Raw genomic sequence first — 23,107 nt, 5'->3', positions numbered from 1 at the left:
TTTTCCCGCACTGCCTGCAAATCGCACTACTCATGAGATCTGCTGCGAGTGTCAAAACAAAGTCACCAACACCCCAAATCTAAGTCACATATATAGTGCATTGGCCTGCACTGGATTGCATTGTACAAAATGACCATGTGATGTGATGTGATTGCGGTGCGGTTCAAATAAGCTGCATGCACATCTTTGGTGCGATTCACATGCAGTTCATAATGCGAACTGAGGCTTTTACAGGAAGGGTGTTACTGGCCAGGTCAGGGGGGAAAAAGAGGGGAAGAAAGACTAAGGAGAAAACCAATGCAGCTGCCACAGCTAATGATTGGAGCTGCAATATACAGGATGACATTTCTGGGTTTATTACCACTTTGAATAAAACATGACAGTCTGGGATGTGACAGTTACACCCCCAGGGTACAATATCTGTAGATTGGAGGATCTCAGTGAAAACTAAAAGTGAAACTTCCTCATTCACATTTCCTTCTCTCCCCTCCCAAAATTCTTCATTTTGTTGTTTGTGTTCAGAGCTTTCAGATCATCTCTTCACAGACCGGTGTGACCGGAAAGGTAAGATTACATAGAACCCGATCTAATATACTGAGTGATGCCGAGTGATAATACTGAGTGTTAGGATGGGGGATGGAGGGTTAAGATGTGTAATGAGGGAATGTATGGAGGAGGATCCTTCTGTCACTCTGGGGTGATTTGCTACCTAGTCTACGGTGACCAGACGTCCCCGTTTTCCTGGGACAGTCTCTGGACTGAGGGTATGATCCCCGGACCCCGTTCGTCCCCTGTTTTGCCACGTCGGTCAGTACTTGGGCAGCCAGGCAGTTTCCTGATGGATGGGGGCGTTGTCTGGTAAACGGGAGCATAGTCCGGTGGACAGGGCATTGTCCGGTGGACAGGGCATTGTCCGGTGGACTGGGTCATTGTCCGGTGGACTGGGGCATTGTCCAGTAGACTGGGGCATTGTCCGGTGAACGGGGGCATTGTCCAGTGAACGGGGGCATTGTCTGGTGGACTGGGGCATTGTCTGGTGGACTGGGGCATTGTCCGGTGGACTGGGGCATTGTCCGGTGGACTGGGGCATTGTCCGGTGGACTTGGGCATTGTCCGGGGGACTGGGGCATTGTCCGGTGGACTGGGGCATTTTCTGGTGAACGGGGGCATTGTCTGGTGGACTGGGGCATTGTCCGGTGGACTGGGGCATTGTCTGGTGGACTGGGGCATTGTCTGGTGAACGGGGGCATTGTCCGGTGGACTGGGGCATTGTCCGGCGGACTGGGGCATTGTCCAGTGAACGGGGGCGTTGTCTGGTGGACTGGGGCATTGTCCGGTGGACTGGGGCATTGTCCAGTGAACGGGGGCATTGTCCGGTGGACTGGGGCATTGTCTAGTGGACTGGGGCATTGTCCGGTGAACGGGGGCTTTGTCCGGTGGACTGGGGCATTGTCCAGTGAACGGGGGCATTGTCCAGTGAACGGGGGCATTGTCCAGTGGACTGGGGCATTGTCCGGTGAATGAGGGCGTTTTCCAGTAGACTGGGGCATTGTCTGTGAGAGAAGCCAGCGCTAGTACATGCAGATCTGGAGAGGAGGAGCTGGAGTGGCTCCAGCCTGACTATGCACTACTGTAGTAGCCACAATGCCTCCTCAGCTAAAAAACACACATGATCCCAGGGACACATGACTGCCCCCTCTTCCAACATCCTGCTCTTCTCCTCCTATCTCTGATCCCTCTTCCAATCACTCTTCCGGCAGCATGGGGAGAGAACAGAGCACAGCGTTCCTCCCCTTCCCTTTGGTACTGCAATGAACTATGGGAATTGTAGTCCAGAGGGGCAGGATTGGAGCTACAGAGTGAATGGCCACAAACACAAGAAGCAGGTGAGTTTGTATGCTAGCAGCTAATATAGTAAGTAATTTTTCTCCTTCACTGGTGGGCACTGACAGGTAGCACTGATGAGCTCTTATGTGGTGGCACGGATAGGCGGCACTGACAGGCAGTGGCACTGATAGGCAGCACTGAGAGGCACTCATGCAGTGGCACTGATAGGCGGCACTGATGGGCACTCATGTGGTGGCACTGACAGGCAGCACTCATGTGGTGGCACTGATGGGCACTCATGTGGTGGCACTGATGGGCACTCATGTGGTGGCACTGATGGGCACTCATGCGGTGGCACTGATGGGCACTCATGCGGTGGCACTGACAGGCAGCACTGATGGGCACTGACAGGCAGCACTGATGGGCACTGACAGGCAGCACTGATGGGCACTGATAGGCTGCACTGATGAGGCGGCACTTATGGGCACTTAAAGGCTTCACTGATGGGCACTCATGAGGCAGCACTCAAGGGCACTCATGAGGCAGCACTCAAGGGCACTCGAGAGACGGTACTGATAGGCTGCACTGATGGGCACTGATAGACACTGATAGGCTGCACTGATAGACACTGATGAGGTGGCACTGATGGACACTGATAGGCTGCACTGATGGGCAGCACTGATGGACACTGATATGTGGCAGTAATGGGCAATGATAGGTGGCACTAATGGGCAATGATAGGCAACACTGATGGGCATTAATAGGCAGCACTGGTAGGTGGCACTGATGAGTGGCACTAATGAGAAGGCATTGATGGGAAGCACTGATTGGCACTGATGAGCTGCACTGAGAGGCACTCATGCGGTGCCACTGATAGGCGGCACTTATGGGCACTCATGCAGTGGCACTGACAGGCGTCACTGATGGGCACTCATAGGCAGCACTGGTAGGTGGCACTGATGAGAAGGCATTGATGGCCAGCACTGATTGGCACTGATGGGCTGCACTGAGAGGCACTCATGCGGTGGCACTGATAGGCGGCACTGATGGGCACTCATGCAGTGCCACTGACAGGCGGCTCTGATGGGCACTGACAGGCGGCACTGATGGGCACTATTGAGGCAGCACTGATGAGGTGGCACTGATGTGCACTCATGGGCACTGAAAGGCTGCACTGATGGGCACTCATGTGGCAGCACTCAAGGGAGCTCGAGAGGCTGCACTGATGGGCACTCCTATGGTGGCACTGATGGGCACTATTGAGGCAGCACTGATGAGGTGGCACTGATGGGCACTCATGGGCACTGAAAGGCTGCACTGATGGGCACTCATGAGGCAGCACTCAAGGGAACTCGAGAGGCTGCACTGATGGGCACTCCTATGGTGGCACTGATGGGCACTGAAAGGCTGCACTGATTGGCAATCATGCGTGCCCTGCAGCAGTGCGATCCCGATGTGCCTGTGTTCTCCAGACACAGGGCAACATGCACGGCAGAAGGGCTCTGTGATTGGCCCTCCTGATCACATGACGGCTGTGTCCAATCACAGCTGTCATGTAATGTCAGCAGAGAAACTACCCCACCTATATATTTTTAATCGTCTCTGGTTATGCATGATATTTCAATTTGAAGATACATATGTGATGATTACTGCTGGAGTGTACCTTTGAATAAAGAGAGTTATACCTGGGCTTGCTGTATCCATCATCCGGTCTGCTGCCATTAACCACTTAAGCCCCGGACCATTTGGCTGGCCAAAGACCAGAGCACTTTTTGCGATTCGGCACTGCGTCATTTTAACTGACAATTGCGCGGTCGTGTGACGTGGCTCCCAAACAAAACTGTTGTCCTTTTTTCCCCACAAATAGAGCTTTCTTTTGGTGGTATTTGGTCACCTCTGCGGGTTTTTTCATTTTTTGTGCTATAAGCAAAAAAATTGCTATAATAAATATCCCCAAAAAATATATAAAAAAACATTTTTTTCCCTCAGTTTAGGCCGATACGTATTCTTCTACATATTTTTGGTAAAAAAAAATCACAAAAAGCGTTTATTGATTGGTTTGCGCAAAAGTGTATAGTTTATAGGGGTGTATAGGGGATAGTTTTATGGCATTTTTATTAATAATTTTTTTTACTAGTAATGGCAGTGATTTTTATCGTGACTGCGACATTATGGCAGACAGATCAGACACTTTTGGCGCTATTTTGGGATTTACATTTATACAGCAATCAGTGCGATTAAAAATGCATTGATTACTGTGTAAATGTGACTGGCAGTGAAGGGGTTAACAAGGAGGAGGTGCTGCAGGGGTTAAGTGTGTCCTAAGGATGTGTGATATGTGGGGGAGGGGCTACGTGTGACATGACACTGATCACCGCTCCCGATTACAGAGAACTATGATCAGTGTCCTGTCACTAGGCAGAACGGGGGAAATGATTGTTTACAGCATTTCTTCCTCTCCGTGAGACCATTGCGGGTATCCCCGCAGACATCGAGTCCGCGGGACCCACAATCACAGTCACGGAGCTCACGGCAGGGTCGCGCGCTTTGCCGCTGGCGCCACGCACGCAACCACATGGCGGCAAATTTGAAGGGACGTACCTGTACGACCATTTGCCTGTCCGTGCCATTCTGCCGACGTATATGTACATGTGGCGGTCGGCAAGTGGTTAAAGTGATTGTAAAGCTTCATTTTTTTAATTTAAAATACCAAACATGTCATACTTACCTCCACTGTGCAGCTCGTTTTTCACAGTGTGGCCCCGATCATCCTCTTCTGGGGTCCTCCGGTGGCTCTCGCGGCTCCTCCCCGCATAAGATAGCCCCCTAGGAGAAGCGCTCTCCCGGGGGGTTACCCTGCGGGCGTGCTTCCGAGTCCAGCATCCATAGACACGAATGCAGGTTTGGCCCTGCCCCCGCATCATTGGGTTTGATTGACAGAAGCGGGAGCCAATGGCTCCACTGCTATCAATCTATCCAATCAAGAGCCAGGACCCCATGCAGAGAGGGACAGCGCGTCTCCGCCGAGGGAAACACTGGGGTCAGATAATTAAAACAGGGGACTGGGGGGCTGCCAGAAGTTTTTTCATCTTAATGCATAGGATGCATTAAGGTGAAAAAACATGAGGGTTTACAACCCCTTTAAGTGTATAAAGATTGATGGGCTTCCTCTATACCATACTATACCTTATAAGTGCTGATGTGGCCTTTGTGATGAGGGTCCACTAAATAGGGAAAGCGGCTGTATTGTTGGGTGCTGGTGACGGGTCTCTGTATTGCACACTTAGCTCCTGCCTACCATAGACTGAACTACCATTAAATATTTGTTCCTGGATTGAGTTTCTTTGGACTATCATTTAAGCGCTGCACCTTTAACTATATATATTTTTTATTGATTTTCCTCAATATTGTGCTGGCTGCTGTTTTATTGAATTAATTGATACCAAGAATTTTTAGCGCAACATATTTTATTTTTATTTATTCAATGTAAGCAGAGAGCCATTGCCAAGCAATCGGCTCTGCTTCTCCTCACACAGCGTCACTGAGAAGGAGAGCAGATCTGTGAGCTGGGGATCAGTATGTATGAGCTGTTTTTTACAGCTTTTTACACACTGATCACCCAGCTAGTGTCCCCAAACAGTGAAAACACCAACACCTGTCCCAGTAAATGCCTGTCCCACATCTGTCCCAGTAAACGCCTGTCCCACATCTGTCCCACATCTGCCCCAGTAAACACCTGTCCCACATCTGTCCCAGTAAATGCCTGTTCCACATCTGTCCCAGTAAACATCTGTCCCAGTAAACACCTGTCCCATATCTGTCCCAGTAAATGCCTGTTCCACATCTGTCCCAGTAAACATCTCTCCCAGTAAACACCTGTCCCATATCTGTCCTAGTAAATGCCTGTCCCACATCTGTCCCAGTAAACATCTGTCCCAGTAAACATGTCTGTGATCATCTGGCGCACATCTGTCCGTGATCATCTTCCACATCTAATTCCATTGTCTTTGTGCTCCAGGGCCTTCAAAATTGTGATAGGTAATCAGGAAATGAAATGAGCAATTTATGCCTTTAAAATTCCTGATGGTGCTCCCTGCATGTTGGGCCACTCTATGTGGCCAGGCTGTGTAGAAGTCTCACATGTGGAGAGGAGTAGCAGAATGTATTTTGGGGTATCATTTTTGCGATGTGCATGCTATGTGTTCAAAAAATCTTATAAATTGAAAACTTTGTGTAAAAAAAAATAGTTTTCACTTTCTTTCCACATTTTGCAAAAACTTGTGGCAAAAATGACATGTTCAAAAGACTGCCATAATAATGCCTCGTATTATATAAGTTGGGGTGCTTACTTTCCAAAATGGGGTCATTTTGTGGGTAATTTCATTGTTTTGGTGCTCCAGGGCCTTCAAAAATGTGATAGGTAGCCAGGAAACTAAATGTGTAATTTATGCTCCTAGAACACCTGATGGTGTTTCCTGCATGTTGGGCCTCTCTTTGTGGCCAGGCTGTGGAAAAGTCTCACACATGTGGTATCGCCATACTCAGGAGGAATAATAGAATATATTTTGGGGTGTAATTGCAAGTTTATCTATGCCATATGTGAGAAATAATTTGTTAATATGACAATTTTGTGGAGAAAAAAAATTAAAAAATAAAAATCATAATTTTCCAAACAATTGTGGGCAAACAATGATAACTTAAAAAAACTCACCATGCCTCTTACTAAATACTATGGACTGTCATCTTTACAAAAATGGGTCATTTGGGGGGTATCTGTACTGTCCTGGTATTTTAGGGCCTCAAGAAATGATAGGCCATCAGTGCATCAGGATTGATCAATTTTCACTGATATGTAGCCTAGCTTGTAGACTCTATAACTTTCACACAAACCTATTATCATACACTCATCAGATTTTTTTTTACCAAAGACATGTAGCAGAATACATTCTGGCCTAAATTTATGACGAAAATATTGTGTTTTTTTTTCAAAATGTTCGCTCTTTTTTAGCTTATATTGCACACAATAAAAAAAACAGAGGTGATCAAATACCACCAAAAGAAAGCTCTATTTGTGTGAACAAAATTATAAAAATTTAATCTGGGTACAGTGTAGCACGACTGAGTAATTGTCATTGAAAGCTGAAAATTGGTCTGAGCAGGAAGGGGGTGAAAGTGACCAGTTTTGCGTTGGTTAAAATACAATCTCAACAATTTATACTTCCTATGCGTTTGTTGAACGTTCAAGGCTTCATGTACACAGAACGTTTTTACAACATCTCCCGAACGATTTAACTTGGCAGATAGTAACCCATGTTTAAAACGTTCGTTTTGCTCATTTACATGCCGCGTTTAGCTGTGTTTTGCCAGGTTTAGAAGCGTTATATCTATCTATCTATCTATCTATCTATCTATCTATCTATCTATCTATCTATCTATCTATCTATCTATCTATCCTAAATTTTTTTGCCAAAAAGGAAACCCCCCCTAAACAAAGTAAACTCGAGTTATCCTGTTTAGAAGCATTTGGTGCTAGAAATGCTTCTAAACCCATTTTTTGCATTCCAAAAAAAGCCTCTGAACTCAACTGCCTAGAAATGACTATAAATGACCCTGTGTACATGTACTGATAAGATACCATAGAAGAGAGTTCAGGAGCAGTTGAAAAAAATGCCCAACTGCTCCTAAGATCCGTTTAGCAACAGCAGTGTACATGAGGTCTTAAAGAATACCTGCTTTAAAAGAATTTCATATTTGTCTGTATAAAGTGATATACTATACCCAGTGCTTACTGGGCACTTAAACCCCCTCCTATCCAGACCAATTTTCAGCTTTCAGCGCTGATGCACTTTGAATGACAATTGCGCAATCATACAACACTGTACCCAAATGAAATTTTTATCATTTTTTCCCCACAAATAGAGCTTTCTTTCGGTGGTATTTTATCACCTCTGCAGTTTTTATTTGTTGATGAAAAATTTTTTTAAAAGACCAAATTTTAAAAAAAATATTTTTTTTTTATATTTTGTTATAAAATTTTAAAAAGGGTAGTTTTTCTCCTTCATTAAAGTACGCTGATGAGGTGGCACTGATGGGCACTGATAGGTGGCAGTGATGGGCACTGATGGGTGGCAGTGATGGGCACTGATTGGTGGCAATAATGGGCACTGATCTGGTACATTGATAGGCAACACTGCTAGGTGGCACTGATTGGCATCACTGGTGGGCATTGATAGGTGGCACTTGTGGGCATTGATAGGTGGCACTTGTAGGCATTGAGAGGTGGCACTCATGGGCATTGATACGTGGCACTGGTGGGCACTGTGGGCACTGTCAGGTGGCAATGTCAGGTGGCACTGACAGGGGGTACTGGTGACACAATTGAGGCATTATTGCCTCCTCCTCTTCGGGACCGATGTCCCTTGCTGGTGAGCTGGTGATCGGCTTTTTTTTCTCCACGCACTGTCAGTGCGAGGAGAAAAAAAAACGATCCCAGAGCTTTTGTTTTGATCATGTGATCAGCTGTCATTAGCTGACAGCTGATCACCTGGTAGGTGATCACCCGAGTCTCAGTGACTTGGTGATCACAGCGCGCTCCACGCGCGCCCTGCAGGGCGCGTGCACAGGGGAGGCCTTCATATGACGGCCTCCCGGGAATTCAGGTCCGTGCTGTAGCCCTCATTCGGCTATAGCGCGGATATCAAGTGGTTAAAAAAATTCAAACAGGCATTGACTTCTGGTTTACACATCTCAGTAGTAGGGATGAGCTTGGGCATGTTCGCAACCCCACATGCCCGAGCCCATCGGGAACCTGACACTGTGCAGCGCTAATCACAGGCAGTGAGACATTTCCTGATCCGCAGCTGCACAGTTTGGGAAATGTCTCACTGCCTGTGATTAGCACTGCACAGTGTCAGGTTCCTGGCAGGCGCGGGCATGTGGACTTGCGAACACGCCTGAGTTCATCCTTACTCAGTAGTGACACAACTGAGCATGCCCTGACCAGAAAAACTACAACTTGCCTTCCCTTGGTGCTATATGCTCCTATTGCCGGCAACAGGCTCTGATTTGAAATGCGATCTGACCTGTCAAATTGTGCTGATGTGAATGGGGGCTTAGGAGCAAAGCTACATTTTAGACATCAAAATTGGAATTAACAAGAATTCAACTACAGGTGAGTGTATTTATTCATTAAACAGGTGTCCAGCAGGCAGGTGATTATAAAAGGGCATTACTTAAAGTGGAAGTCTACCCTAACCCTTAAATTCTCCCCTGCAACCATTAATGTGAGCTCAGCCTTATGCCTCAAAATTTAAAAAAATCAGTTTTTCTACCTTTATTTTGCAGTATCCAGTGCTGTCACATGACTTCAATTCTACTTCTTTCTGATTCCAAAATCAGCCAATGGGTTACTGAAAGCAAGTGATATCACTTCCTGGGAGGGACACTATTCCTGTGTAGCCAGTGGGCGTATGCAGGATGGGAGGAGCTGATCATAGGTCACCGCCCAGTGTTCTCTCATTGTACATCCTAATTCATGAGAAAATTAAGAAATTAAAAAAAGACCCATTTACACAGGAGCTGGGGGGGGAACCATCCACACAGGACCCGAGGGGACCCATCCACACAGGACCCGGGGGGGACCCATCCACACAGGACCCGGGGGGACCCATCCACACAGGACCCAGGGGGGACCCATCCACACAGGACCCGGGGTGTACCCATCCACACAGGACCCGGAGGGACCCATCCACACAGGACCCGGGGTGTACCCATCCACACAGGACCCGGAGGGACCCATCCACAAAGGACCCGGGGTGTACCCATCCACACAGGACCCGGAGGGACCCATCCACACAGGACCCGGGGTGTACCCATCCACACAGGACCCGGAGGGACCCATCCACACAGGACCCGGGGGGGACCCATCCACACAGGACCCGGGGGGGACCCATCCACACAGGACCCGGGGGGACCCATCCACACAGGACCCGAGGTGGACCAATCCACACAGGACCTGCGGGGACCCATCCACACAGGACCTGGGGGGGACCCATCCACACAGGACCCGGGGGGGACCCATCCACATAGGACCGGGGGGGGGACCCGTCCACACAGGACCCGGGGGGGACCCATCCACACAGGACCCGAGGTGGACCCGTCCACACAGGACCCAAGGGGGACCCATCCACAAAGGACCCGAGGGGGACCCATCCTCTGGCAAGCAAGAAATGAAGACCAGGTGGGTCACTGTGGAAGGAAGAGTCTTTGGCATTTAATCAACAGCTGAGCACAGAGCTCTGAGAAGGAAGGGCTGAGCCCAGCCCCAACATGCCTTCTATCCATGACCATCTTGTATCCAGTCCGTTGTTTCTCCAGCAACATCACCACTCAGGCTGTCACTTTGGATCCCGTGTCTCATTCACCTGGGCACCATCAATTTTTTATTTCAGTTTATTTCAATGAATGATGGGCCTGTGTGGGTGGAGCCAAGCTGATTTCAAAAAGTGACAGCTAGTATGGGGAACTAGGAGGAAAATGGGTGGAACATGTTCCCAAAAGGTGAACTTATCCTTTAACAGATTGCAGGAGGATAATACCAGGGCAGATTCAGGTACTTGCACTGCTTTTATAAAAATACATTTAATAATGTATTCATTTTTATAGGGTTGCAATAATTTGCATCAATTATATATGTATGGAGTTAGATAAAATCTGCCTATGTGGCTCTAGGTCTTAGTTTTGGAAATATTGTTATAAAAAATAAAGAAATCTGGACAACATAGTAACCATTAGTGACAATGTATCTCTGTGTCTAGGTGTTCCGTGACATGACTGGAATTCAGATGTAGAAGAACTAAGACCGAGCAAAGAGATGGCGGAGAGTTTGTCAAAATCCTTCAAAAGATTGTTTAAGACAAAGAGAAGGAAAGAGAAAGAAAGGATCCCCGGTAATCACTTTTTGTCTTTTACTTCTCTTATCAGTTTTAATGAAATATGACAAATTTTATGAAGCATCAAATACTGAATACATCTATTCACCCATTCCTGAACTTGTTATATATTTCCTGCAAGGTAATCTATATTTTTCCATTGCTATATATATAATAGTTTACATAGATTATATCTACAGGGGTGCAATGAAGTCAGTGTAGAACAGGCCAAACACAAGAGTACCGGAACTTTAAATATGTCTTTGAGAACTAAACCGACACTAGAACTTGTATAAAAAAATGCAACATTTTATTGGATTAAATATTTAAGACATAAACACTTCATTAGGTATACCATACAGTATAGAATTACAAGGATAAAAACTGGTACAGAGCTGGAGTTCAGTTGATCAGCAATTGCATAGTAAGTTTATTTGGTCTGCATGTTTCATGGGAGCTCCGCTTCTTCAGGATGTAACTAGGGATAGACCGATATCGTTTTTTCAGATACCAATACCGATATTTTGGCCACCTCTCCTGCCAATAGCCAATATTATTTGCCTATATTTTGTACATTTAAACTTTTCAAAAATAACACAAATTTTATGCACAAATCTGTAATAAACTGAACATGTTAACCACTTCAGCCCTGGATGATTTGGCTGCTCAATGACCAGGCCATTTGCTGTGATTTGGCACTGTGTCGCTTTAACTGACAATTGCGCGGTCGTGCGATGCTGTACCTAAACAAAATCAACATCCTTTTTTTGACACAAATAGAGCTTTCTTTTGGTGGTATTTTCTTGTCTCTGCAGTTTTTATTTTTTGCACTATAAACAAAAGAAGAGCGACAATTTTGAAAAAAACACAATATCTTTTACTTTTTGCTATAAAAAATATCCCACATTTTTTATAAAAAAAACAAATTTTTTCCTCAGTTTAGGCCGATATGTATTCTTCTATATATTTTTGGTAAAAAAAATTTGCAATAAGCGTATATTGATTGGTTTGCGCAACAGTTATAGCGTCTACAAAATAGGGGATCGATTTATGGCAATTAATTGTATTATTATTATTTTTACTAGTAATGGTAGCGATCTGTGATTTTCTTCGGGACTGCGACATTATGGCGGACACATCGGACACTATTGACACATTTTTTAAACCATTGACAATTATACAGTGATCAGTGCTATAAAAATGCATTGGTTACTGTGTAAATGTCACAGGCAGGGAAGGGGTTAACACTAGGGGGTGATCAAGGGGTTATCTGTGTTCCCTAAGTGTGTTCTAACTATGGAGGGATGGGACTGTGTAGGAGGAGAGAGTATGAACACACGATCTGTCTCCTCTCTCCTGAAAGAATCGTCAGGCACTTGCATCAGCTCTGGTCACACGCCGCGGGTGCGTGCGTGCCTCCGGCAGTGCACCCGCACCCCCAGTGGCCAAAAGGCAAAGCGACATAAGGTAACGTTGTTTCATCCAGCCGTGCCATTCTGCAGCAGTAAAACTGCGGCGGCTGGTCGGCAAGCATTTAATGTTCATTAAAAATTAAACATTAAGAGCTTTTTCTTCACACCATACCTGCATGAAAACTGATGGGAGAAAAACAGTAAAACACACACAGATTTCAAAACAGACATTCTCTGTCTGCAGTGCACCATGGTATGATGGGTAGCTGCTGGCTGCCCTGGCTGGCACCTTGCTGTGGGTGGCTGCTGGCCTGGCTGGCACCTTGCTGTGGGTGGCTGCTGGTTGGCCTGGCTGGCACCTTGCTGTGGGTGGGTGGCTGCTGTGGGTGGCTGCTGGTTGGCCTGGCTGGCACCTTGCTGTGGGTGGGTGACTGCTGTGGGTGGCTGCTGGCCTGGCTGGTACCTTGCTGTGGGTGGCTGCTGGCAGGCCTGGCTAGCACCTTGCTGTGGGTGGGTGGCTGCTGGCTGGCTGGCCTCAGTGGCCTGGCACCTTACTGTGGGTGGGTGGGTGGTTGGCAGGCTGGCTGGCATGTCTTTCCATCTGAGTGTCGAGGTGAGGGAGGCTTGTCAGACTCAATAGGCCCAGTGTGCGCAGGTGTAATGATGTTGTGTGCGTGTCCTGCATGCCTCTGCACACTGGGTCTGCACTCTTCAGGCTTCTGGACCCCAAAAAGATTGCTGTGGCCCGCAGAGACCAATATTGGTAAAATCGGTCTGGTTTGCAACCGATACTGATTTTCTTGAAAATGCTGATATCGGCCTGCATTAATCGGCCACACCGATAATCGGTCGATCCCTACATGTAACATGAATATCATATATGTAATTCACAAGCTATAGCAGTGATCTGTAAATAAAAACAAAGTCCAATGGTGATAATATGCCCTCTGAAGAACGAGTCCAATGTGCATCAGGTGATCCTAAAGGTTTCCTAAAGAAATATGCTTACATCAAATAAAAAGTAAAATGGCATCTCATAATATTCAAATCATTTGCAGCCTATAACGATACTCGCTCACCAGAATATTATGAGATGCTATTTTACTTTTTATTTGATGTAAGCATATTTCCTAAAAGGGGATTATCGCTTTAAAAAAAAAAACAGTTTTACGCTATAAGGATTCCTTCTCTGTCTCCTTATGGTTTGTGATAAACAAGACAACAAATGAACACCCCGCTCTGAATGAGTAGTCCTTGTATGCTGATTGAAGACGCAGGCTTGCTACAGGCTACTGACACATCATTGTAACAAGGTGTCTTTATAACATTGTTCTGGTGAGTGCGTTTTTTGAGGGGAGCGGTTCTCACGTGGTGCGGTGAAGGTTTCTTATTCTTTGGAAAAACACCATATGAATACCTTTACGATCACCTGATGCACTTTGGACTCGCTCTTCAGAGGGCATATTATCACCATTGGACTTTGTAGTTTTTATTTCCAGAGTTGCTATAGCTTGTGAATTACATCTATGGACTTCTAGAGCTTTGTGTTTAATTTTTTATTTTATTATAGCAGCTGCTAAATTCCACTATAGATCATCTTTCCAGAAGCGCCGGATGAGCTAAATTTTATTTTGCTTAAAGGTTTTTTTTGAATATCCTATATAACTCTGACTAAACATGTCTAACAAAGAAGAGAGAAAGAAACCATAAACATGTCATAAAGAAAATGTCCATCATAATATAAATATATAATTACCAAATCTGAATAAATTAAATAAACTCAATGATTTGCCTAGATGGGGGAAAAAGGGGGACATTATAAATCTATATTAATATAGAGACTGTAAAAAAAAAGGTATACATCTATGCATGTCAAGTGCGCATACCTATCCATGGATACATCCATATGTACACAAAAACGCACTATGCAAGATCATCAGGTCTGTTTGTTCATGATATAATTAAACAAAAATCAGATACAAATAAACCTTACCTGTAATAGGGGTGCTGAAATGAATCACTGCATCAATGCATTGCGATTCGGGTGTCCCCGATGCGGCATCGATGCATGCGACCGTAAAAATCTATTGCCGGAGATGTCATTGCCACGCCCCTCCCAGGAGTGCGCTCCGAGCGTATCCCCTGTTGTGTACAATGCCCGCCTTTCTCCTCTCACTTCCAGCTCTCCTCTCACATCTCACATCTCTCCTGACGTCAGCGGAGAATTCTCAGCCCCACCCGCTGACTGTCGCTGTCAAATCAGAAGAGTGGCGGGCGGGGCTGAGAATTCCCCACTAATGTCAGGAGAGACATGAGATGTGAGAGCAGAGAAGTGGGCGGGGCAGTCACATCGGGGGTGCCTATGCTTGTGGCCGACGGTCGCGATGACCACCGGCCAGGAGCGATGGCGGGCACGAGAGGCAGAACAGGGACGTTTGTGTGTAAACACACAAATCCCTGTTTTGTTCTGTGAGTGACAGATCATGAGTTCCTAATAGCTAGGGACCACGATCTGTCATTTCCTCACAGTTAACCCCTTAATCACCCCCTAGTGTTAACCCCTTCACTGTCAGTGACATTTTTACAGTAATCAATGCATTTTTATAGCACTGAGCGCTGTATAAATGCCAATGGTCCCAAAAATGTGTCAAAAGTGTCCGATGTGTCCGCCATAATGTCGCAGTCATGATAAAAATCGCAGATCGCCACCATTATTAATCTTCACTGTTCTCACGATTCGATTACGATTACGATTATCTGGTCAACGATTCGATTCCGCGATGCATCATAATTACCCAGGAACTCCCTAGGCGGCCCAAGTGGGAGTTGGTCCGTAATCATGATGCATTGCGGAAACAAATCGTTGACCAGATAATCGTAATCTAATCGAATCATGAGACCAGTGAAGATGCGGACCTCTAACCTGTAGTAGTAAATAATGTCCACCACAACATAATGTCCACGTTGAAAGAAACATAAAATTAGATACGCAACCAAAAAAGTGAACAAACAAATATGTGCAACCAAAGGTGCAAATAATTATGTGCAACACAAAAGGTGCCAAATAAAAAATGCCAAATAACAAATAAGTGCAGAAAAAAACTATCACAGCTGATGTGAAATTAATGAATGGAAGAAATAAAAACGTCCATATAATGTGTCATTCAATATAACTCCATTCGGTATAAGTCCTTCAATAAAAACTTCAATAAGAGGGCAGACAGTTCCTTCCATGGTATGTCCCCACAGAACAGTCAAAAAATAATAAGCCAAGGAAATAAATGCCAGATGGCCACTTACCAGATCTGTGGGATCTCTATTACGGAGATCAAATAGGCTTATGCAGGAGGGATCGTTCAGGCAGGAGAATTGATTCACACATCCATCGAGATCCTCTCCTCCGCCGGCAAATTCAAATGCTACAATGTACTCCATAGCACCCATTCCAGAAGGGTGTACTCATAGAATTTTGTTATGAAAAGAAGAAAGAGGGCTTCATAGTGCAGTAGATTTAAAATAGCAGTTCCTTTATTCTGTATCATAGACAATTGACATCTAAAAAGCACTAGCAGACAATGCAAAATGAAAGACACAGCTGCGGCTTGAGCCAGGCTCCACCCAACGCTGCATTTCTCCGTACTAGGCTTCAACAGGGAAAGGATCCTCCCTGTTGATTTCATCAATTCTGGTTCCACAGCTGTTGTTCTCTGGCTGGTACAACCAGGGAAGCAGCTAACCTATCAAATCTGTGCTTGGTTAGCCCTCAGTGTCTTCATAAAGGGTACCTGTATCCTGTTCAATGCTATCACATTTGTTTGTCATCCCCTTTTGATAGCAATAAAGTACAATAAATAAAAAGGTAAAACAAACAAAATTGTAATAAATGTTATTAAAAACAAAAAAGAACCATAACCTCTATCATCCTGCATACACCCACAAATGCAAACATGCACACAGGGTGTCATATATGTAAACCACAAATGCACAACACACGTGAGGTATCTATTGCCATAGCTCATGGTTAGTAGAGAGTTAGTAGTAAAGGCTTATAAAGTGTCATCTATTGAGATTTTTTGGGTACCATAGTTTTTTTTTATAATATCACAGGGACACACAATTTTGAGAATAGGCATTTTTTTGTATATGTATATATGTGTGTATATATATATATATATATATATATATATATATATATATGCAACACAATCCCATCTTTTATATTTTTACCAAAATTAGGCATTGTATTAGGCATTATTAAAGGGGGCTCCTGGATTCCGATAAGCCCCCCGCCCACAGACCCCGACAACCAACGGCCAGGGTTGCCGGGAAGAGGCCCTTGTCCTCATCAACATGGGGACAAGGTGCTTTTTGGTGGGGGGACCGCAGGGCGCCCCCTAACCCAAAGCATCCACCCCCCCATGTTGAGGGCATGCGGCCTGGTACGGTTCAGGAGGGGAGGGCGCTCGCTCGTCCCCACCCCCTTTCCTGACCGGCCGGGCTGCATGCTCGGATAAGGGTCTGTTATGGATCTTGGGGGAACCCCCACTCAGTTTTTCGGCGTAGGGGGTTCCACCTAAAATCCATACTGGACACAAGGGCCTGGTATGCTTTTGGGGGGGAACCCCCATGCCGGTTTTTCATTTAAAATTTTGCGTGGAATTCCCCCTCAAGATCATCAGAGGACAAGTCGCATGCCAAGGTCAGATCAGGCAAGACGGCATTCCAATTTTGATCCAACTTAAATGATACTTAATGGGCTGAAGAATGATCAAAGTCAGACCAAATTATTGCAGGGAGCATTTTCAAAGTTGGACCGACATGTGTCGGACCAGTTAAGATGGCTCCCATAGGGAAACATTGATTTTCACACGTCATGCGACATGAGGTCCCAATGTCGGAGCGTTCAACTCACACGATTTCTGAAAAAAAATCAATATTTTGTTTTGCACAAATCGAACAGATATAAACAGTACACTTTCAATGGTATATATATATACCTCCCCAAAAAATTCAAACCCTTACTGGCCAAGTGTGCATGTTTATGTGATCATCTATTACACCCATGTAAGCATGCATACTATTATAAGCCAGGTGTACATATGTATGTGCTCAGATATAACTGGGGCTGGTCTTCTCTTAAAGAACCAACCCAGCCATTCATCTTTTTTAGCAAAAATTGATTGAATATGCAGCCAGTGCTCCATGATCTGAGTTCTGTCCTCCCAAATACAGAGAACGTATAATCCAGCACTGCAGTGATGTACAGTGATGCCAGATTTATCCATTTTTGAATCCATCAATATTACTCTGATTATTACACATATGGAGACCAGGCTGCGTACCTGGGCCTCTCTACCACTAAATTTATTTGGCCGTGTGAACATTTTTAAAATTATATATCTACCTTAATTTTATTTATGTTTTCAGGACATCCCCAATCTTTTTGTTTAAAAAACTTTTCAACAAAATTAATTCACTCTTATCCTCCTTCCTCTGGCAGGAGTCAAGCCCAAGAATTGCTAGGGCCTTCCTACAGGCCACTAAGGTTGACGGTAAGTTAGCCTGCCCCAACCTGTGACACTACTTTACAGCGTCACAGCTGGCATATGTTTATGACTGGTTCCTGGAGGCCTCCTCATCCTGTTCCACCGCTTTATTAAATGCTCTTGCTGGTTCTGGGGCCTCACTTATTGATGTATTACATAGATCAATACCTAAACATTGCTCTTGTGGTTCTCTGATAGAAGTTAGCTGGCTAGCCTGGCATGAGGGAAATAAGGTGATCACAAACTCAGGTGGGGTGTCTCCCAAAGCCCCCTTATGGCACAACCCTCCTAGGTCACCCTGACTCCCTGTGGTGGACACGAATTGGTGTCACCCATATCTCTCACATTTTCTTAATGATGCATTCGTCTCCTTTGAAGACTTGAAGGCACGGTGTGGCGTGACTAACAAATTCTTTTTTAAATATCTTCTACTACGTCATGCCATCAGGGCACAATTCAATGGCCTGACCCAGGAGCTCAATGAACTACCTTTTGGAAGTGCTATTTTCATACCCAGACATTGAAAAACTGGTCACGACTATCTATTCACGCCTGCAGGCTGCTGGGGTAAAACCCTTCCAGATTGCTCAGCGGAAATGGGTAGTAGACATTCCGAGGCTGTCCGAGAAGGGATGGGAGGAGGCCTCAGAGGTCTGCTTTTTGGATCTTATTGGGTCTAATGACCAATATGTACAGTTTAAATTTATACACCAGTTGCACTATACTCCTGCCAGGCTCACCCGTATGGGTTATGACTCCGCTGCCTCCTGTTTCAGGTGTGGCTCCACTGATGCCGGGTACATGCATATGTTTTGGTCCTGCCCAATCTTGTCAACATTCTGGAATGACTTATTCTCATTTTTTGAAGACACCCTACATCTACCAATATCTCGCACTCTGGAAGTCGGACTGTTGGGTGTCTTAAACAAGTACCTACATAGTACCCATACTCGTACTCTGGCTCTCATGGTATTGTTTTACGCTCGGAAATTAATTTTATTGCAATGGAAGAATGTATCTGCTCCTAATGTTCAAATGTTGTACCGTATGATTAATAAGGTTATACTCATCTTTAAATTCATTTATAATGCAAGGGCTTATCTCAAAAAAATTGCTAAGATGTGGCAACCTTGGCTTGATATTGCTGATTCCTTTTGGAATGACACCCCACTTTCTCAGCAATAGGGGGCTTCAACCCCCCTCTGAAGGGCCTGGGATGTCTGTGGGTGGTTGAGCACCACAGGTAATGCTCCTGTAGACTGGACGGTGATGAATGGGGCGGGAAGGATGGAATGACATTTTCCACCTGCAGTGATTGTAGGCAAGTGTGTGTGTGTGTATGTGTGTGTATGGCTGTATTGGATTGTGAATGCAACTTTACTGTTTACAGCACTATGACTTACTGAAGTTGGACCCTGTGCGGTCCACGTTTATCAACCTGCTATATTTCTAGTACAAGTTTTTCCTCCATTGAGGAATAGGGATCCAGTGACACCCGATTGTTACTAATAAGCTCTGCTCGGCTAATGTGAAGAATGTAACATAGGTATGAGATGTAACCATCTATATATTTCTGTTATGTACTATAACTTGTTTTTTCATGAACAAAAGCAATAAATAAATATGTTAAAAAAAAAAAGAAACTGTAGAATAAAAAAATATAATTTGAACTGTTATTTAAAAAGCAATTTATGTTTCATTCTATATTTAATCCAAATGGTGTATAGCTTTTAAGGTAAAAAATCCAGCGTGTCTCCATTCTGAAAATTTCACGCTGGATATGACTCCCTCTCCAATCTGAGATAAATTTATCAATGGCCATAAAAAGAGTCCCATTAGAATTTTTTCTGTGACACTGTACATAATGCTTTGAAACACTGTGGCCAGGAAATCTTTTGATGTCACCAACATGTTCATTCACTCTGACCTGTAAAGTTCTAACTGTATGGCCCCAAAATTGTAGGCCGCAAGGACATTGAATTAAATAGACAACACCAGAAGAGGAACACGTCATGAAATGGGTAGTTGTCAAAATATTACCATTCCTAACCTCTATATTTAAATGCAAGAAAAGCCCTCTAATTTACAGGCTAGATGTTGTAATTTGATACCCAATAAATTATCCAAAGATTCAACATCACCATCCCAGAGGAGGAGCATGTCATTTATGTACCTGCTCCAAACAACAAGTTCAGGTCTCTGGTCTTTATAGACGATGTCCTCCTCCCACTTGGCCATAAAAAGATTGGCCATGCTGGGTGAAAATTTGGCCCCATGGCCACTCCTCTGTTTTGTAAGAAAAGTATGAACCCCCACACCAGAAATAAATATGCCCCATAGCAAATTTAATTACATAATTAAATAATATTAAATACATTATAATGCAAAATTAAATAATTGTAACACAAAATTCCTCTGTATGGGCAATAATTCAAGGGCCCTCAAAAAGAAAATGTTCAACAACTTCAAAGCCATGCTGATGTGAAATGATGGTGTCTATAACAGTGACATTAAAAGTCACTACAATGTAACTGTCCTTCCATTGTATATTTCTTAATAAATTGATAACTTGTGAGGAATCTCTGAAATAAGATGGGGTCTGAGTGACCAGGAGATGGAGATAGCCACCAATATATTACCCTATGCTGGAATTAACAGAGTCAAGACCGCAAAATATTGGCCTCCCAGGGGTATTAATAGAGTCCTTATGGACTTTTGCCAGGTAAGGGATTACTGGAACTTGAGGGGTTACAGTAGCCAGTTAAGCCTTCTCTTTTTTTTTTTAGTTAAAATTCCATCTTGGTAACACTGATTAATAATCTGCAATAACTCCTTTTTTTAAATGTAATTGTAGAATTGGATTGAAGGGGTGCATATGTTTCAGCATGTGATAAAATCCTATTCATTTCATTCACATATTCTTATCAAGGATAATAAAACCGCCCCCTTATTAGCAGGGTGGACAATAATATCATTATGATCCTTTACGGACTTCATCCCATCAGAAAACAGATTACTTTCCTTCTATCTTTTTTCCTTCAAGGATTCCATGTCCTTAAATCAGAGGTCCACCCTAAAAAAAAATACACAAAAACGCTCCCTTAAATACATTAAAAAACATTTGAAAAAAAAATTACTTACCAGAAATGCCTGTTGCTAGGCAGATCGTTCTAATCTGCCACTTCCTATTCTGTGGTGATCTTCAGTCTTCTCCTCCTTACGTTGATTTCTGGGAAATTTGGGCGTGGTGTCCTCTGGGACCTGTGTGTGTCACAGAAGACAGCTGCCCATTCAGAAATCGCCGGGGGACTCACACCTGGCCACAGTGTTTCAAAGCATTATGCACAGTGTCACAGAAAATATCCTGATGGAACTCTCTTTATGGCCATTGATAAATTTATCCCAGATTGGAGAGGGGGTCATATCCAATGTGAAATTTCCAGAATGGAGACGCACTGGATTTTTTTACCTTAAAAGCTACACAGTTAAAATTATATTTTTTTTCTTTTACAGTTTCTTATGTGTAACATATGTTTTTTTTTTTTTTTAAGCTACTTCAGCAATTACTTTTGGGATACTTAATTCACCATTAAAGTTCATTTTTATCCCATCAATTGTCACATCATAGTAGCTTTAATGTTTTCTTTCCCCTTTTTATCCCTCCCCCCTATTTAATCTTTATTCAATTTTTCTTTCCCTTCCCCTTCGCTTCCTGCAAGGGTTAACAAATTAGTTAAAAAGTGAATACACAAAACGTTCTCTTACATAATAAAATGGATAAGTACCTCAACAAGAAGTGAGGGCGCATGTGTAACATATGTAATTACTTACTTACCATAGTAAACATAGTAAAACCAGCTCCATCTTGTGGAGATAAATATATATACCAAATATAAATTTCATATATTACAATTTCAAAAAATATATAAAAAAATTTCATTAAAAGATATATTATGGGTTATATATATTTTAATGACATTTTTTATATATTTTTTGAAATTGTAATATATGAAATTTATATTTGGTATATTTATTTATCTCCACAAGATGGAGCTGGTTTTACTACGGTACTGTATATAGATTGTGATATTTAATCGGTCCATAGGCTGGTCTATCCGGTCTTGAACCTTGTTTTCTGATTGATATCCACTATGTGCTGTTTTTCCACTAATCAGGTTTGAGGGTAGGAATGTGTTCTTTGTCTGTCTTCCAGCAGTTGGAACGCCTACTGTCATTTTTTTTGATGCTGCATCCTCTTCCGGTATGTGGAATGCATCTCATTTGATGTGCAGTTTATTTGATATATAAAGTGCACTGGTGACCACAGGTCACACCCCTGATGACATCAGCTTGTGATGGAATGCATAGGGTGGGACTTGTGATGTCAGCACGCCGGATGCTGCAACCATCATGCTTTGTTTGTTCACAATGCGCATTGATTCTATGTACATGTGAATGTGTTACCTTCTTATTAAAACCCCTTTTTTAAAGTTTTAAAATTACTACACTATAGTGGCTTTTTTATTTTTGAGTCCATGGTGTATGATCATTTTCACTTTGCTGATGTTTCTGGATTCGTGAAGAGATTCTGGTTTCTGTTCTGGTGTGCAGGAGATGGCTACATTAATGTCCACATTAAATATCTAAAAGATGCTTCTAGACCACTCTATAATTTGAGGGTCTACATCATCTGGTAAGCAGTTTGGAGGTTTCACCCTGTTGTTGAGTGCTATCTTTCACACTGAAGCCAGTTTCTGGGACCCCTCTCTACAAATCTTTGATGTACTTATATTAATTTTATGTTTATTCATTTCATGTTTGTTGCAAAAATGTCAATCATATTTTGGAGAGCTGCAATTTTTTACATATGTTTTTTAATTTGTGATCAACAAATTTTTGCTAGCTGATTGGCCTTATTTGTGTATCTGATTGCAGACAATTGGTACATTTTGATAGCTTCATTGATTCAATAATTTTTTGACAATATGGAGGACGTGTCATTGGATGAACTGATAAGGAGGTGAAGGTTCACTACTATATTTTATTTATGTATTTATTTACTTGATCACATCCACAGCGCTGTTCAATCTTTGTCCAAAAGTAAATTGTCAGTGAAAGAAAATGTGGTTTATTAGGGAAACGACACAAGTGACAAGCACAACAATAAAACACAAACATCCAATACACTAAAGAATATAAAACTCTGTGAACCTATATAAACCTATGAACCTATATAAAAGTGCAACTAATCAGTGGAAGTTACATAGTTACATAGTTAGTCAGGTTGAAAAAAGTCCATCCAGTCCAACCAATGAAAAAAACAAACAAGAAAACCCCAAAAAACATTCCCATATACACTATCCTTCACCCACAATTGATCCAGAAGAAGGCA

The 23,107-nt window shown here is 43.6% G+C and overlaps 1 protein-coding gene across 1 annotated transcript in view; it reads left to right on the top strand.

Annotated features, from left to right (window-relative positions):
- Positions 1-503: 503 nt before the first annotated feature.
- The window catches only part of LOC141116658 (NACHT, LRR and PYD domains-containing protein 3-like), a 502,014-nt gene continuing 479,410 nt past the window's right edge, over positions 504-23,107 (top strand). The window contains exons 1-2 of the mRNA XM_073609051.1: positions 504-564; positions 10,644-10,775. Of these exons, the coding sequence (XP_073465152.1) occupies positions 10,700-10,775 (76 nt within the window). The 5' untranslated portion in view covers positions 504-564; positions 10,644-10,699. The remainder of the gene's footprint in view (positions 565-10,643; positions 10,776-23,107) is intronic.

Source organism: Aquarana catesbeiana, linkage group LG13 (genome assembly GCF_042186555.1).
Source record: "Aquarana catesbeiana isolate 2022-GZ linkage group LG13, ASM4218655v1, whole genome shotgun sequence".
Lineage (NCBI taxonomy): Eukaryota > Metazoa > Chordata > Amphibia > Anura > Ranidae > Aquarana > Aquarana catesbeiana.
The sequence above is the reverse complement of the archived record's forward strand: the minus strand, read 5'-3'. Positions and strand labels throughout refer to the sequence as shown.